Below are 18,866 nucleotides of genomic sequence, written 5' to 3'. Positions count from 1 at the left end.
GATTTGGGGGTTGATCTGAGCTCTGAATGTGAATGATTTAGGGACTAATTTAAGGTCTGAAAGTGCAGAAATTGTGGCTGATCTGTGGTACAAATGTGGAGGCATTGGGACTGGTTTGAGGTCTGAAGATGCATGAACTGAGTTTGGCACTTTATGTGGAAAATACTGCCAAACTATGAACCAAACAACAGCTCACTGATGTCTGAGAAGTAATGTAAAATCCTATATTAGAAAATACAAAATGCTAATTTATAACATTACCTTTCGAACCAATGATTTTCTGTACTCATTCATTTCCCCCACAAAAGCATGGACAAACATATAATAATCAACTCTTCCCTCATTGTTTTCATCCAGAATATCCCATATGGATTCAAACATCTGAAAAATTGCAATTAGCAGTTTAATATTATACACCGTAGATAACTGTTTCTAGAGTCATTAAAATGGTTTACCTGTGGCTGTAAACAGTAACAATAAATGACAGAACAGTACATTTATGCATTCATTAGTTTTATTACTAACAAAAGTAATAGCCAAACACCATGTGGTGCCCGCTCTTATGCAAGACTTTCACTTTAAAACAAATGACTGACAGCTTAGTTTTAATGGAATTTGCTCAATGTGTCTAATTACAAAGAATGCTACCCACATAGAAAGTGGATCTTCAGACATTCATGGCACAGTCAATTATACAGATCACTAAATGTCATTCCAACATATTGGATACCAACTACAGTATTCCATAACCATACAGTATTTGTAGCTGCTGACTTTTTTCCCCAGGCGGAACACTGCTTTAAGGATCTAGTACACTGAAGGATAAGCACCTAAAATATTGTAAATTAAAAGGTGAACCTCCAGATAATAAAAGTTTGCACACATATTATACTTTTTATTCCTTTTTATCAGTAATGGAAAACCAAAAATATATAATTTCAGCTATATTTCTGCTTAGCCTGTAGGTGTTTTGGGACTTTTCCTGAAACTTGAGACTATAATGCTTTACGCTCTATTTAACCACTTGCCAACCAGGCCATAGCCGAATTACAGCTACAGCATGGTCAGATAATGGGGCGCGCACACGGAGTGCCCAGGCTCGCCGGATTCTTGGGACACAGATCAGGGCATAGGGCCAATCCCAGCTGCCCTTTACCAATGACGGAGGTATTATTAAATAACTTGGAATGTCTACTTTCCAAAAAGGGGTTATTTGGGGGGTATTTGTACTTTCCTGGCTTGTTAGTGTCTCAAGAAATTAGATAGGCCATCAGTACATCAGGTGTGATCAATTTTCAGTAATTGTCACCACAGCTTGTAGACTCTATAACTTTCACAAAGACCAAATAATATATACGGGTTTGGGTTATTTTTACCAAAGATGTGTAGCAGTATAAATTTTGGCCAAAATGTATGAAGAAAAATTACTAGTTTTCAAAATTTTATAACAGAAACAAAGAAAAATGCATTTTTTTTTTTTTTACAAAATTGTCGGTCTTTTTTTAATTTATAGCACAAAGAATGAAAAATACCACCAAAAGAAATCTCTATTTGTGTGAAAAAAAGGACAAACAATTCATATGGGTACAGTGTTGCATGACTGAGTAATTGTCATTTAAAGTGTGACAGCACTGAAAGCTGAAAATTGGCCTTGTTAGGAAGGGGATTTAAGTGCCCAGTGGGCAAACAGTTAATAGATGCAAATGTTGTTATAACACCACTTTTAATTTTCTTCGAAAAATTTTAATTCAAAAACATTAGTGTCATTGAAATGTGTAATCTCTATATTTCATATTAATTTGAAAGACGCATTTTCTACAAACTGTTATTATCTTCTATAAGACCCAGCTTCAGCTCCATTTAGATGGATTGTTTCTTGGTAAACTTACTTTCCTCCTGATATTATGCCATGCATTGTGTCCTAATTTATTCATCTTGTAGAGTTATATGAATATCCTGTACATAAATATTAGATGAGTTTCCTGTCATACTGTACATGTACTGTGTACTAATGCAAAATTGAACTCAACTTTCCAGAAACTACACATTTGCAGGTTACTGTGACCCTAGCAATCAATGGGAAAGCATTGTAATGCAGTAAAAGAATCCTCATTATCTGCATAACAGTAACAAATACATTTTGATATGAAAGCAACACTTACTTTTTCTGACATATCCAAGTGGTAGGTTTTCAGAGCTTGTCTGTACTCTGCTTTCCCTAAGCATCCACTTCCATTCTTGTCAAGTTGTCGGAAGTACTTCCCCAAACCTGTTAGAGTTCGAACACTTCTCTTCCTCAACTTTTCTTTCATCGCATCTATAAAAGATTAAATAATTTTCAGGTCATAAATAATTTCTTTTTAACTCGGTATCAATGAAAACCACAACACTGTACAAAGAGAATGTGAAGTCAGGCAATGACACAGTATTGCAACAGTACAGGAAAATGGGAAACTTTTTTAACAAATGAAGGTCAATTGTGATAGCAAAGACTGAACACTGATCACATACCTTGTACTGCTAAAAGAATGTTTTCGTCATCCTGCCAGTGAACGCCAGGTTCACAATTATTTTCTTCAAACATGACCCTGGTAACACAAATGGGAACATCATTATGTCAGGTGCTTTGGGCATCCTACACAGATGTCATCTGGGAGGCTGCCAATAGAAATTGTCCAGGCACATCCAACTGGCAGAAAGCCCCAGGAAACATTCAAAGCAAACTAGATGGATTATACTTCCCTGTAAGCCTGGGAATACGATGGAATAGATTAAGACTCTAAAGTGTTTAAAGCGTTACTAAACCCACAACAGTAAAATCAGTCTGTATGTGCAGTATAGCATGCTTGTTATACTTACTGTGGAACCTAAGGGATTAATCCTCTGCATTGTTTAAAAAGGCTGTTTGACCCTGTCTTCATTGCCCCCCCCCCCTTTTTTTTTTTACTGTTCCCAATCCATCAGTTTGGGGTGTATTGCTAGAGGGGTTTTTTTGTTTTGTTTTTAGGGTTCATGTGATCAGCAGTGTCCAAACAGAAAGTCAGGGATCATGCAGCCTCATAGGACAGTCAGAGGAGAATGAAAACTCCTCCTACAAGCTTTAACCAGTGCTCGGCTGGACACTGATAGAAGTCATAAGACAGCTATATACTGCTGATGAGAAAAGATATTTAGCAGTTTATATTTACTAAATTAATTGCATTTCCATGTTCTGTGTACTGTGGGAGACCAGATATAGTAAATGCAGGGTCCTGGGTTTAGTAACACTTTAAAGGGGTTGTAAACCCTATTTTTTTTTTTTTTTTAAATAACAAACATGTCGTACTTACCTCCACTGTGCAGTTCGTTTTGCACAGAGTGGCCCAATCTGCCTCTTCTGGGGTCCCCTGGCAGCACTGGTGGCTCCTTCCCGCATCGAGTACCCACATTGGAGAAAGCTCTCCTAAGGTGGACACCCATGCGGGCTCGCTCCGGAGTCCTGCTTCCGTGTCCATTCACACAGAATGCAGGACTTGGCCCCCAGCGCCCGCATCATTAGATTTGATTGATAGCAGCGGGAGCCAATGCTATCAATCTATCCAATCAGAACACGAGACACCAGCTAGAGCAGGTGTGCTCGTTCCTGGCAAGAGAAAGATCCATGTCAGGTAAGTAAAATGGGGGCTCGGGGGGGCTTCAGCACCACAGAAGGTTTTTCACCTTGATGTATAGAATGCATCAAGGTGAAAAACCATGAGGGTTTACAACCCCTTTAAGGTTAGGCAAATGAACAAACTAAACTGGTCTGCTAAGCCCATTTCACTTATGCCTAAACGTATTTCACCTAGAATAAATTTGTCTCCTAAGCGTTGTAAATGAAGCAAAAAGTAAACAAGCATAATGACCTTTTGTAAAGAGCCTGGTGGCATTCATTCAATATTTTTGATTGGTAAAAGTCTGACTTTTTGGACTACTAGGTATTTGGTTTTGACATTCTCTCTGAGCCCCAATTATCGAACTGAAGGGACTCAAAGCAATAAATTACAGTATGTCCATAGAATCTATTGCTAGTCATAGACTGTTAAAACGTAAAAATGTATAGTAAATAATAATAAAAAAAAAAAAGAAGACAGGACAGGCCAAGTACTGTACCACAAGTACAAACTTGAAAATCTCAATTAACAATAATGAGTACTTTCTAAATTGCTTGTTATCATCCCCTAGAATGGCTCTGAATGCTCTGATCCTTGCCAGAGTATTATATCAAAGGCTTGATGACAACAGCTTTGGGTGGAATGGCAGCTCCTAACAGCAGATTTCTATTGTATTAGCAGACACATTTACAACTTTTCTCTCATGTTATTAAGCCAGTAAATAATTTTTGACATATGACTTCATTCATCGCAATAAAAGATATTTTATTTTATTATATATGTCATGTATTTTACGGAAGAGTGTATAAGGTAGAGAGCTTAAATCTTATTTGTGAATTAGGTGTCTATGTATGTACTATGTAAATCATTGTTTATATCAAGGTAAAAAATGGTTCTGTCTATAGAACATTGCTTTTAACATTGATCCCCTGAGCACTTAGGTCTTAGGCTGTCAGTGGTGCACATTATAATTTAGTACTAAAATCTGTTTATATCTAGGTTTAGCCATTGAGCCTTCCAAGTTCTAGTAATTAGAGATATAATTAAATTAATTATGCAGGTGATTTGAAAACAGGGAACCAATATTATTTGCCTTATTCTAAAAATGGAACCAGAACTTATGAATGTGAGTGGAGAAAATAACATTAAAGACACATGTAATGCTATGATTCAACATTATCTACACAGCTTGAATGTTCTGCTCAGTGTTCCATTAACAGAATAAACTAATGCAAGTAGCACATGAGGGTGGGGTGTATGGAGGTTTCTAAGTGTACTTACCATTTGTCAGTGTAGTTCTGTGTCAGTGCTAAAAATAAGGCATTTTCTCATAAAACGAAAGTAAACCCCATATATCTTTAATAAGTCATTTTTATTTTCTTTTAATTACTCAAAATCATTTTTTAAAACGTATTAATTTCAGGCATATCCCATCCATTGCCATCTCTGCCTTTTTTCCCCTGGGAAAAAGCCCATCCATTGCTGGGAACGACCCCAACCCTCTCCGCTGCAGATCCGGCTGGATCTTGCCTGAAAATCGGCACATCTGAGCCTCCTTAGGCCTCCGGCCTGCCCTGGACTTTCAGCTACCGCCGCCATATTGAGGCCTGCGGCCTGTCCGGAACCTGACGCTCGCCTACAGTGCGGACCGGGAGACGATCGGATCCTTCACCTTGGACTTCCCGACCGGGACATCCGAACCACCACCGAGAAGAGGCGGATGCCGGCGGCGTGAGGGAGAGCCGAGCGGGACCCTCTCTCCCCGTCCCGGATCCCCCCGCAGTCTGCCGCCACTCCTGGGCTTATCCACCGGCCATCCTGGACTCTGTGAGTACATGGGCTGTTGCCCGAGCCCTCTTCCGCTGCTGCTCTACAGTATCTGGCCCCAGAGTCCCCGTTTCTGAGGCCCTAGAGTCCCGGTCCGGGCCCGAGGGAGGACCTCCCCCGGCCGGCCTCGGCCTCCAGGATAGACCGCGGCTTCGGCCTAGTCCTGGAAGTCGGCGGCCATCTTGGTACTCCAAGTACCCCCACAACCTATTCCCTGCAGATTAATCATCTATTGACTGCTTGTAGACACCATATCCTGCCGTACATCTGCAAATCTTACAGCTGTCATCTCAACACCCCCTGATCCTTAATGTGACCACCTCCAGACCGGCGTGCAGGGAAGCAGACACGTAAGAGGAGTCCTTTGATCCCCGTCTCTTTAAGAGATGCTCCTACAAAGCTAACAGTTCCCTATTAATCGCAGGAGCGATATCATAACAAGACATCAGACCCTTCCTAACACTGCATGGGGAAGATTGGTTTCCAGAAGGCAATATACAGGGGTTTTATCCCGCCGCCAACATCGCAGACCCCTAATACCATGGAGCGCTTCTTATATAAACAGAGATCCCCGATCTCCAGTGAACAACCGAGATCCTCGGACACTGCCGACCCACATTCTCTGCCGGAAGGCATGACCCAAGATGATAACAGATCTCAATCCTCCCTATACTCTCTTCCACCCGATCACCCCGTGGATGTAGTGACAGTAGCTGTCCTAGACACAAAGTTGAACTCATTACTACACGAATTAACCCGCAGCATCGCTAAAGAAGTGAGCAAAATAGCACATGTGTTACGGGGTGAAATCGACCAACTAGGTGAATGCACCAACACATTGGAGAACAAATTTGATGAACTGACCCAATATGTACACGTTCTCGAAGAAGACAACTCCAACCTGAAACATACAGTCTCCCTACTTCAACTCCAACAGGAAGACCTGGAAAACCGTGAAAGATGCCAGAATCTGAGGATTAGGGGAATCCCTGAGACGGTGAACGACAAGGAAATACGTCCCTACCTTTTAGGCCTATTCGTCACTTTAGCCCCACATATTCCGGACATAGACTGGCGTATGGATAGGGCGCATAGATCTCTGGCCCCAAAATCTCCTCCTACTGCCAACCCCAGAGATATCATTGTCCGCTTCCACTTCTACGAGAGCAAAGAAGCCCTCACACTTGCAACGCGTAATAAGTCACGTATTGACTATAAACAACACAAAATCCAAATATTCAACGATCTGTCTCCAATCACTTTGGCCAAAAGGCGCAGTTTCCGTCCTGTTACTACCCACCTACAAAACCATCAAGTTCCATACCGCTGGGGATTCCCCTTCCGTCTAACCGTTTCCAAAGATGGTGTTCAACATTCCCTGAGAGATCTCTACGAAAGTGAAGCCTTTATCCGCAACCTAGGTCTTCCCCCACTGCCTGAGGAAGATTCTATACCCCAAGCTCCGAACCCCAAACCACTTACCACACCAGCCAAAATTTGGACCCCAGTTCAACGAAGATCCCAGAAGAACTTCTCTACCGTCACAGATATCCAACCTGATGTGACTTTTTTTTTTTTTTTTTTATTTTATTTTTTCTCAATATTTTTGCCCTTTTTTCCATGGCCAGAAAATATTTACCATGGATACCATAGTGACCTCACAGTGATCGGGTCACTTTGTTGAGAGGTCACACCTCTTATTGATGTCTCTGTTAGATTCTTGAGGGGGTTTTTTTTTTCTCCCCCCTTTAACTTTTTTTTTTTTTTTCCTTTTCTTATATATACCTCTCTGTCATATACCAGCTTGTCTTAAGATTTATCTACATGTTCATAATAACATGCCAAACACCTTTGCTCCTCCTGTCTGTTTTTTCTTTCTTGGTTTTACAGAAAACAGAGACGAGGATCTACCCATCTCCCCCCTCCTCTATTAATCCCTGCAGGCTAACATGCCCCCCCTCATGACCCAAGGCTTCTGCCTGGGCAGCCTGAAATTTTTTCTCAGGCTTTTCAAAAATTATTTTTTCTTTTTTCTTTTTTTTCCTTGTCAAAAGAAGTTTATTGAGTATACAATGTTATAAAGATACATAAAGTAAGTTTACAAGGATCTATAAAGTAAGCTCATTGTTTTACAGTAGGGTTTATATAGGTAAATATCATGAAATTTCAAATATTAAACATTGGGTTCACGTAAACCTAAATTAAAGATATATATCATTTCCTTAGTTACTTTTGTAGGTATTTAAATGATTTATACCTACTATACATATTGTTTACAAGTAGAGTGTATATAGGTTAAATAAATTCTGATAATGAGCTTTAATCATAAGGTGGAGAAAAGGAAAGAGAAAGAAGAAAAAGGGTTGAAAGGTAGAGGTATGGTCCACAAGGTTGTCCCGCTCGTCAGTTTATTATTCTTTTTAGTTCTCTTTGAAGCCTTAGAATGGGTGTCTCTGTAAGTCATTTAATCTGTTACCATGGCAACAGGACAGAGTCATTGAAGTTTGACAGGAACTGTTGTTTTATCCAAGGATGCCAAAGTTTTTCAAATTTTGGAATTTGATTTTGATCGATGGCTACCATCTTAGCATGGGACATTGTATTATTCATTCTGTTAATTGTTTCTGCTAGTACCAATGTAGGAGATTTCCATGCCTTGGCCACTGTTTGTTTTGCAGCTGTTATTAGTTGGATCATAAGTTTGAATTGAGAGAGTGTTAACCATTCCGGTTTTAGGTTAAGTAAAGTTAAATATGGATCTGGTTGTATTATTTTTTTAAATATTTTAGATGCAATCACGAAGACTTCCTTCCAGAAGGTTTGGATTACTGGGCACGTCCACCATATGTGTAAATATGTGCCTTTTTCTGGGCATCCTCGAAAACAAAGAGCTGAGGTATTAGGTGAATATTTTGCCACTCTAGCGGGTACAAGGTACCAGCGAGTTAGGACTTTATAATTTGTCTCCAGTGCTAAGATGTTGGGTGAAGATGACTTAGATGTGAGCCATATGTTAGACCAGTCCGTGTCTTCTAAAGTTCGTCCCAGGTCCTCCTCCCACCTCTGAACGTAAGAGGGTCTATTAAGATTTGCTACTCCATATAATTGATTATAAAGTGATGAAATTGTACCTTTAGCAAATGGATCTTTTGTACAGATTGATTCAAAAATGGATAATTGGGATAATGGTGTATCCCCCTTTAGGAATGGTGTATAGAAATTTTTGATTTGGAGATATCTAAATATCTCAGAGTTTGGTAGATCATATTTTTCTCTAAGCGATGGGAATGAAAGGAATGATTTAGATGCTATGAAGTCATTTAGTGTCTGAATGCCTGATGTTGTCCAAGCTTTAAAAGAATTTGGGTAGATCCATGCCGGATAAAAGGCCGGATTTCTGATAAAAGAAAGGAGGAGGATTGTGTGGAGATTGTAACTGATATTTGGTTTTTAGTTTATCCCAGAGAGATAAGAAGTGTTTAGTTATGGGATTATGAATTTTAAAGCGGTCTTTAGGATCAAGCCATAATAAATTTGATATTAATAGAGGGTCATTTTCTGAAGCCTCTATAAATACCCATAATGGGATTTCCTGTTTTGCATGGTATTTGGACAGACTGGCCAAATGTGCTGCTCTGTAGTAGTTAGTAAAATTAGGGTATCCCAGGCCTCCTTTATTTTTGGGAAGATGTAGTGTGTGTATAGGTATACGTGGTTTAGAAGAGCCCCATATAAACGAAGTTGCTCTTTTTTGTACTATTCTCAAAAAATAGGAAGGAATTGGAATAGGGAGGACTCTGAATAGATAAAGCAATTTGGGTAGAATAGTCATTTTGATTGCATTAATCTTCCCTATCCAGGATAAAGGAAGTTGCGACCATTGTTTTATTAGATTTGTGATCTGTCTTAATACAGGAGGATAATTGGTTGAGAATAAGTCAGAATGAGATGCTGTTAAATGAATTCCAAGATATGGGATTGATTTTTCTGCCCATGTGAATGGGAGTGCAGCCCTAGCCGGGATCAATTCCATGTTTGTGAGTGAAATATTAAGCACTAGGCATTTCTTAGGATTAATCATAAGGCCGGATAGGGCTGCAAATCCATCAAGAGCTGGTATTAAGTTAGGACCAGAGACCTGTGGTGATGATAGAAAAAGTAATATATCGTCTGCAAATATACATAATTTGTGTGTAATACCTCCTACTTCAATGCCAGTTATAGTTTGGTTTGTTCTGATGTATTGGGCCATGGGTTCGAGTATAAGGGCAAATAATAAGGGAGATAATGGGCAACCCTGTCGGGTACCTCTTTCGATATTAAAGGCTTCAGATTTGTATCCAGCATATTTTATATAGGCTTTGGGTTTATTATATAATGCTTTGATCCATGTTAAAAAGTGGGGTCCAAAACCCCATTTTTGTAATGAATATTGCATATATTGCCAGGATACTGTGTCAAATGCCCTCTTAATATCGAGAGATAGAAAACAAAGGGATTTTCCGTTTTTTAGCAATATGTGCCAATAACACTGCCCTGCGTATATTATCGCCTGCCTGTCTATTTGGCATGAAGCCTACTTGATCTCTATGTATTAATTTTCCTATAATGCTATTGAGGCGTTTTGCTATTATTTTTGCTAATAATTTAATATCGAGGTTTAACAGAGAGATAGGCCGATAATTCACACAGGAAGTATCATCAGAAAGGGGTTTTGGGATCATACAAACAATTGCCATTAGTGTTTCTTGCCGAAAAGAATGTCCATCTAGAAGTTTGTTAAAAGTTTCAGTGAGAATGGGAGAGAGTATTTCTGAGAATGTTTTATAGTATAAAGCCGAGTAGCCGTCTGGGCCTGGTCTTTTGTTAAGTTTTAGGTCTTTTATGGCGTTAGCAACTTCATCTATAGTTATAGGCTCATCCAAACTGCTTTTTTGATTCTGAGATAACTCGGGTAAGGTTATTTTTGAGAAGAAGGATTCAGCCTCTGTAGGATTAAATTCATTGTTTGTCTTGTATAAAGTTGCGAGATGTGAGTGAAATTTATGGACTATTTTAACTGGATTACAAGTGTAAACATTTTTTGATAATTTCAAACGTATTGGTTTGAAAGATTTGTTAGTTGAATTTAATGCCCGAGCCAAATATGTACCTGGTTTGTTTGTATTCATGTAGAAATTGTGTTTGGAGCGTTTGAGGGATTTATCAACTGACTCAGTGAGAAATAGATCGTATTCCAATCTAGATTTTTCCAGATGAGATTTTGTACTCTGAGATGGATTATCTTGAAATGATATGTAGGCTGCATTAAAATTGAGTTCTAGTTTTTTTGCTAGATTTTTGCGTTCCCGTTTGAATAGTGCCATTTGTCTTTGTATTGTACCACGCAAGACAGGCTTATGAGCTTCCCACAGTGTTATTGGGGAGATGTCTGTTGTATTATTAATTGATATGTATTCCTTTAAAGCTTGTTCAATGGCCATCTGATGTAGTGGGTGTTTGAGCATTATATCCGGTAAGTACCACGTTGGGTCATGCGCTTTTGGTATGGCTGAGGCTATAGTAGTGTATACTGCATTATGGTCAGACCACGAAATCGGAATTATATCTGATGCAATAATTTCTGGTATCATTCCTATTGTTAGAAAAATATGATCTATTCTGGTGAAAGTTTGATGAGGGTGCGAGAAATAAGTGAATTTCTTTTTCATTTGGTTACTTTCTCTCCATGAATCTACCAGATTGTATTTGGAAAGAAGTTGAGAAAAAGGTAATCTAGAGGTTATTTTGGATGGTGTAAAAGGTGATTTATCTAGAAATGGGAGGAGGACCTGGTTCGAATCCCCACACATTATCACTGTTCCTATTTTGTGTGTATTAATCACTTGTAATATATGTGAGAGGAATGGTGTAGGTTGTTTGTTAGGAGCGTAGTAGGAAATCACTGTGATTGCTGTATCCATTATATAACCCATGAGTATCAGGTATCTACCTTCTGGGTCTTTAATTTCTGATGATAAGGTGAATGGTGTGGATCGGTGAAATGCAATTAGAGTTCCCCTTTGCTTGGTACAGGCAGAAGCCGTGTAAATTTGTTGATAAAAAGGAGAAATATATTTTGGAGTAGAATCTTTGGTGAAGTGTGTTTCTTGGAGGCATACTATGTGAGCCTTCTTGTTATGGAAAGTACGGAAGGCTTTGGTCCTTTTCTGAGGGACATTTATTCCCTGAACATTCAGGGAAAGTATATTCAGTGGTGCCATGGCAATAGATCAAATAGTTTTGACTTACTTTTTGTTATGCAGAGCTGACTGCGCAGATCAACCTGTGTGGACTGAAGAGATGAATAGATAGAAAAGAAACCAGTGAATTCTGGAGTAAAGAGTAAACAAAAAACATATGAGATTAGATGATACATTGTATAAATTATTTTTTGCAAGTAATCACAATTTACCCGTGAAAGAGAATAAATATCTCTCTCAGGGGAATAAGTGCCTTCGTCACACTCCCACATAATATGGTTGGGAGAATGAGGAGGGCTAATGGGGGAACACGGATCTTCCACTTACAGGAGAGAAGTGCTATGTCAAAAGACATCAAAATGATGTTTCATTAATTGGAGTGCAGAATATAGTTTTTGTTGAAATTATTTATTCCAGGGTGGTTGTGTATGGTTAGTCTTGCCCTAGGCTAAATAATTCAGTTAGAAAGGTACTGTTAATAACTTTGGTATTGATGAAGATAGTTTGAATTATTTTGGGATTTTAACCCTTTTAGAGTAAACAATTACATATTTTATTCATATGTAACTGTTTAGATATGTTAACTCATAAAATTGAGGTTGTATTGCTTCAGATTAAAATAAACAAAAACATAATTCTAGGAACTATTACTAGGTAATAATATATTTGTTTTAAGAAAAGAAAGAAAAAGCTTCCATTACTTCTGGATTATTGAACATATTTGTCCTAAAAAGTAATAAATCTATTGTTATTACCTGATAATATATAACTGAACATGAATTTCCTTATTTCACTTATATATTCTAAGGCTATATTAATCAGAAGTAATAAGAAATATAACTGGAATGTAACATGATCCCACACAGTGTGTGACTATCAGAATGCAGTTACATTCAGTTATATATATAGGTTTTTTATAGAGAACCATCTCTTAGTATAATAAATGAAGAGATATCAGGAATTAGGATGTCAGTCCATTGAATCTTCTTGGTCCATGGATGATGTGGCATAACGGCCTCTTTTGTGAGAATGATGATTCCCATTTTGTTCTGAAATTTTCTGGGTGCTGCCTGAAGGTGAAGATGATGTAATTCTTCTGCGTGTGGGAGAGTTGCTGCTTGTGGGTTCTGTCAGATTTAATTTTAAAAGGGTTTGTTGTAGTTCATCTGCTGATCTGCTTCTGTAAATTGTACCTTGGTAGTTAAATCTGACTGAAAAGGGGAAGCCCCATTGATACATAATGTTGTGGCGTTGTAGTTCCATTAGTTGGGGTTTCATGGATCGTCTTTTAGTAATAGTAAGTTGGGATAGGTCAGCAAAAATTTGATAATTATGTCCTTGAAAATTAAGTTCCTTTTTTTCTCTTGCAGCAATTAGTATTTGTTCTTTCGTTCTGTAATAATGAAATTTTGTGATTATATCACGTGGGGGTCCATCTTTCTTTTTGGCTGTGAGGGCTCTGTGTACTCTGTCCAGTTCTAAACGTTCAATAGGGATATCTGGCTTTAGTTCTTGTAATAGAGCAGTAATAGTAGATTGCAGGTCTGTCACAGTTTCAGGTATTCCCCTTATGCGCAAGTTTGAACGTCTGGCTCTATTTTCGTAATCTTCGAGCTTAGTTTGAAGTATTAAATTCTCTTTTTTTAATTGTTCCAATTCTGTTATATTTTCTTGGGTTGTAATTTCAATTTCATCCATTTTTATTTCTAAGGCTGCGGTGCGGTTTCCCAGCTCTCTTATTTCTTTGGTTAGGCTTTTTGTTATTTGGTCTGAGGTTTGTTTTAAAGCCTTATGAAGCATCTTTTCAAATTGTAATAATATTACTGGGGATACTGAGGAGGCTTGTGGAGAAGTTTGTGAGAGGATTTGTTCTGTATCTGACTCAAATGGAGAGTCTTGCTGTGACATTTTCTGTCTGTGAGAGCGCCCTGATGCTGTATCTTGTGAGGTGACTGGAGCTGCTTCAGCTGCAGTGAGTGCCTGTGAGCTCTTTGTGAGGTGATTTTTATTTCTGCCACGGTTTCCTCCCAGTACCATATTTCCTGCCCAAACTTTCACAGTTTGTTCCCTGGGGCAAAAAGGTTCAAATGGATACCTTTTGATCCTGCAGGCTCCGCTTTGTCCTTCTCTTCTCTCCTCAGCGGTGTGGAGCTCTAACAATGCATGTCTGCTCTGCTAGGCTCCGCCTCCTGCCCCCCCTTTTTTCTTTTTTTAACATTTTTCATCTTCCTATGCAATTTAGTGCCTATTTTTTTTACCTCCTTTGGAGTTTTCATATGCAGGTCTTTTTTCTTTTTTTCTCTTTTTGACCTATATATGTTTTTTCAATGTTGTACTTACATTATTATAACAATTGTAAGAAATGTTTGTTTTCAAATGTTCCTTTTTAAGGATGCTCAGTTGCATGCTCTCAGTCTTTATACTGCATTAGCACTTTTTTGTTTAGCCAAATATGGCCCTCAAAATCTATTCTTGTAATGTTAAGGGACTAAATTCCATAGGCAAAAGGTGGCAGGCCTTAAAAGAATTTAAATCATCCAAAGCAGAGGTGATTATGGTTCAGGAAACCCATTTTAAGCCCAGTGGCTCCTTTAAGTTTGCTTCTAGACACTTTCCCATAGCATATACTGCCTCTGACCCCTCTGGAAAAGCGGGAGTGGCAATTCTTATTAAACGTACAAGCCCAATAAGAATATTTTCCTCCTACCTAGACCCTCACGGTAGGTTCATATTTATGAAGTGTAGTCACTTTTCTACCTCTTTTTCCTTAATTAACATTTATGCACCAAATGTAGGACAGATCGGTTTCCTTGAAAAAGATTTTGAGAAACTACAACCCTTCTCCCAGCCTTTCATGATCATGGGAGGCAACTTCAATGTGTGCATGTCCCCGACCAGGGACAGGAAAACCCTATTCCAAACCACCTCACAATCTTCCTCTAAGAAATTATCAACATCCTTTCGCAAACTAGTTAGATCCCATAATCTATTTGATTCTTGGAGGATAAAACACCCGACCCAAAAACACTACACTTTTTATTCTCATCCCCACAAGTCTTATTCTAGACTAGATTACTTCCTTATTACAGGCCCTCTATTGCCCTATGTAGTATCTTCTGAAATAAATCCTATTACCTGGTCGGATCATGCACCTATTGAACTCGATGTATTATTGACGAAGTCTTTTACTAAAACCTGCCACTGGCGCCTCAACGAATCCCTGCTTAAAAACCCTTTATCTCAAACCCAACTACAGCAGAAACTAACTGAGTTTTTCCAGCTTAATGATGGCTCTGTCCCGGAGATTTCCACCCTGTGGGAGGCCCATAAAGCCTTTTTTAGAGGTGAATGCATAGCTATAGGCTCACGCCTAAAGAAAGATTCTGTACAACTTAAAAAGGATCTTATTACCCAACTACAAACAGCGGAAAGAATTCTGTTGGCCTCCCCCACGGTGGAAAAATTGAGAAATGTCATCTCAATCCGGGATCGGATTAAGTCTTTCGATATGAATCAAATTTCCAAATCCATGTTGTGGGCTAAGCAAAAATTTTACGACTATGCAAACAAACCACATAGGATGCTAGTGAACAAATTAAAACCTCGGCCCTTCCTATCTATACCCGATCACTTGATACAATCTGATGGCACCGCCACATACTGTCCGAAAACTATGTCAAAGGTCTTTGGTGATTTTTACAAACGGCTTTATAACTGTTTAGGTCCTGATTCACACCCTCAATTCTCGCAATCAGAGTTTGATAAATTTATAAATTCCCTCCCACTACCAAAGATCTCTGCTGACCATCTATCCTCTCTTAACGCTCTGATTACTGGAGAGGAAATAGGAGAGGTGATTAAAAATCTTCCAACCCACAAATCTCCGGGCCCTGATGGTCTCCCTTACATCTATTATAAAACCTTTACACATATTTTAACCCCCTATCTACAATCCCTATTTTCCTCCTTTTTTAAGGGATCCATCCCGCATTCACAATTCTTACATGCCAATATAACGGTAATCCCTAAGCCAGGTAAGGACCCTGCACTACCCGACAACTACCGCCCAATTGCTTTACTAAACTCAGACTACAAAATTTTCACTAAGATATTAGCCAATAGATTATCCCCACTATTAACGTTCCTGATCCACAGAGATCAAGTGGGATTTGTTCCCTCGAGACATGCTGGAGATAATACAAGAAGAACCATAGATCTGATAGACCTAATAACTAGAACTAAACGCCCCACCATAGTCTTGAGCTTAGATGCTCAAAAAGCTTTCGATCGATTAAGTTGGCCCTTCATGTTCGCAGTCTTAACCCGATTTGGATTCTCAGGCCCCTTTATACGAGCCCTACATACCCTATACTCCCTCCCTACGTCTCAAGTCCAGCTGTCCTCCTATATCTCGCAACGATTTACTTAGTAATGGTACGAGACAAGGATGCCCTTTGTCGCCCCTACTATTTATATTAAACCTAGAACCTTTAGCAGCAGCTATCAGATCCCATCCTAATATCAGAGGAATCCCACTACGACATCAGGACTACAAACTCTCTCTTTTCGCAGACGACATTCTGCTAACCATCACACACCCCGAGATTTCATTACCCTTCTTACACGAAACCCTTTCCACATTTGGGTCCTTATCAGGATTTTGTATTAATCAGACTAAAACAAAAGCTCTCCCCATCAATATACCCTCAGATATACTCAGCTCCTTACAAAACAGGTTTAAATACAGATGGTGCCAGACTTCACTAAAATATTTAGGAATTCATCTTACTCTTTCATATCACTCTCTTTATCAAGCCAATTTCCCTCCTACGTTCGCAGAAATTGCTAAACTCCTACAACATTGGTCTTCCATCCCAATTTCCCTTCTTGGTAGGATTAACGTTCTCAAAATGTCGGTTTTGCCCAAATTACTGTACCTTTTTGAGACACTTCCGGTCCCGGTCCCTATGTCGCAGTTGAAAAATCTCCAGAGAAAGTGCCTTAACTTTGTTTGGAACAATGCATCCCATAGAATTGCTCAATCGGTAGTCCTTTCTCCTAGAGCTAGAGGTGGACTAGCTTCCCCCGACTTTATTAAATATTACTATGCCTCTCATCTTATGCCCCGTACACACGGTCGGACTTTGTTCGGACATTCCGACAACAAAATCCTAGGATTTTTTACGACGGATGTTGGCTCAAACTTGTCTTGCATACACACGGTCACACAAAGTTGTCGGAAAAGCCGATCGTTCTAAACGCGGTGACGTAAAACACGTACGTCGGACTATAAACGGGGCAGTGGCCAATAGCTTTCATCTCTTTATTTATTCTGAGCATGCGTGGCACTTTGTCCGTCGGATTTGTGTACACACGATCGGAATTTCCGACAACGGATTTTGTTGTCGGAAAATTTTATAGCCTGCTCTCAAACTTTGTGTGTCAGAAAATCCGATGGAAAATGTGTGATGGAGCCTACACATGGTCGGAATTTCAGACAACAAGGTCCTATCACACATTTTCCGTCAGAAAATCCGATCGTGTGTCAATTAGAGTATTGACAACATGGACCTCAAGGAAGGCTGCAAATAGATGGGCCGAAATTGAAATGGGGATTACTGCCCCTGTACATCCATGCTATCTATTATGGCCTTCCTCTCAGAAATTCATACCCCAACTACGGTCTCTGTGTCTCTCCCCGATGCTTTTTACGCTATCAATCTGGAAAAGGTGTAGAGACAAATTTCATCTCTCCTTACCTTGCTCCCCTGTCCAGAATTTCCTTTTTAACCCAGAAATTCCGGACGGATTATCGTACCTGCGAACAATTTCGTGGACACACGCGGGGATGTTTCAGCTGCGACATTTAGTTCACCCAGTAACACACAAACTTTTACCTTTCTCAGTCCTTAAAGAAAAACACGCCCTACCGAAATCTACAGAATACTTCTACCTACAAATTAAACATTTTTTCCAAACCTGCTTCCCCTCCTTATCCTTAGAAAATCCCACTGCTTTTGAATTATTATGTACAAATGGCCCTTACGAACCAAACCTAATCTCATCCAGACTAGGGTCTTTTGTACTTTTGGCAGCAAAAAGAGCCATCCCTAGACTTTGGCTCTCTACCAACGCTCCCACTTTACACTACGTCCTTTCCATTGTTGCCGATATGCGTAAGATGGAACATTTAACAGCAAAAATTGAGGGTAAAATTCCCCAATTTGAAAAAATTTGGAAACCTTGGGATGATTCAAAATTTTGTTCTGTACCTTCCATTTCTGCGCCTTTTTGATTCCAACTTACATGTTCTCTTGAGCATCCTTGTGTTTTGAACATGTAATTGAGTTAGCAACATAGATACTGTATGGAATTATTTCTTTCTTAATATATGACCCAATTCGGGAAGAAGCTGACTTCTATCTATACAGATATCCTCACCATGTCTCTTTACAATGTATACAATTGTTTGCACTACTTTTATTTTGATTGTTTCTGTGTAAACTGTCATGACTTTTCCTTATTCCTTTTGTTATGCTGATTTATATTTGTTGAAAAACTTATTGAAAATAAAAATAAAAAAAAAAACGTATTTATAAAAAAAAAAACGTATTAATTTTTCTTCATTTTGCTAGTACTGACTTTTCTATTAATCAAGAAAAAAGAGATAGTAAGTGAAAATGAGACAATTAAGAAAGAAAATAGAAAATCTTGGAATGCCAAAGAGAGAATCAAACCTTTCGATCTTGTACTTAATAGCTCATTGGTAACTTTAGTAAGCCAGGTTCAGTGGATTAACCGCTTGCCAGCTATATACTGTACATATACAGCGGCAAGGCGGCTCTCCTGTGCAGAATCACGCATCTATATGTGATCCTGCCCTTCTGGGTCTGAAGCACACTGGCGATCCGCTGATTGGACACAGCGGGAGCCAATCAGAGGGTCCAGCGGATTCAATGTCTGCCAGGACCCACCAATCGTTTGGGAGAGAAGTAGAACTGCTGTCTGCCTATATAAACAAGGCAGACCGCTGTTCTGTGAGAAGTGAAGGTAGTGGGTAGCACTTTGGGCTGCCGGTGTGGGGTTTTTTTTTTTTTTTTCCTTCGGGGTTTGGGTGGGGATTGGATTCGGTTTGCCCCATGTGGTCTGATGTATGAGCATGTCT

The 18,866-nt window shown here is 39.2% G+C and overlaps 1 protein-coding gene across 2 annotated transcripts in view; it reads right to left on the bottom strand.

The window, feature by feature from the left end:
• Window positions 1–18,866, bottom strand: part of CAPS2 (calcyphosine 2) — a 204,822-nt gene that overhangs the window by 34,528 nt on the left and 151,428 nt on the right. For both annotated transcript variants that reach the window (XM_073620021.1, XM_073620023.1), the window contains 3 exons: window positions 2,512–2,588; window positions 2,163–2,317; window positions 262–381 (listed from right to left, as the gene is read on the bottom strand). In XM_073620021.1, coding sequence (XP_073476122.1) covers window positions 262–381; window positions 2,163–2,317; window positions 2,512–2,588 — 352 coding nt within the window. The remainder of the gene's footprint in view (window positions 1–261; window positions 382–2,162; window positions 2,318–2,511; window positions 2,589–18,866) is intronic.

This window comes from Aquarana catesbeiana, linkage group LG03 (genome assembly GCF_042186555.1).
Source record: "Aquarana catesbeiana isolate 2022-GZ linkage group LG03, ASM4218655v1, whole genome shotgun sequence".
NCBI classification, from domain to species: Eukaryota; Metazoa; Chordata; class Amphibia; order Anura; family Ranidae; genus Aquarana; species Aquarana catesbeiana.
This window is presented reverse-complemented; position numbering and strand designations above follow the sequence as displayed.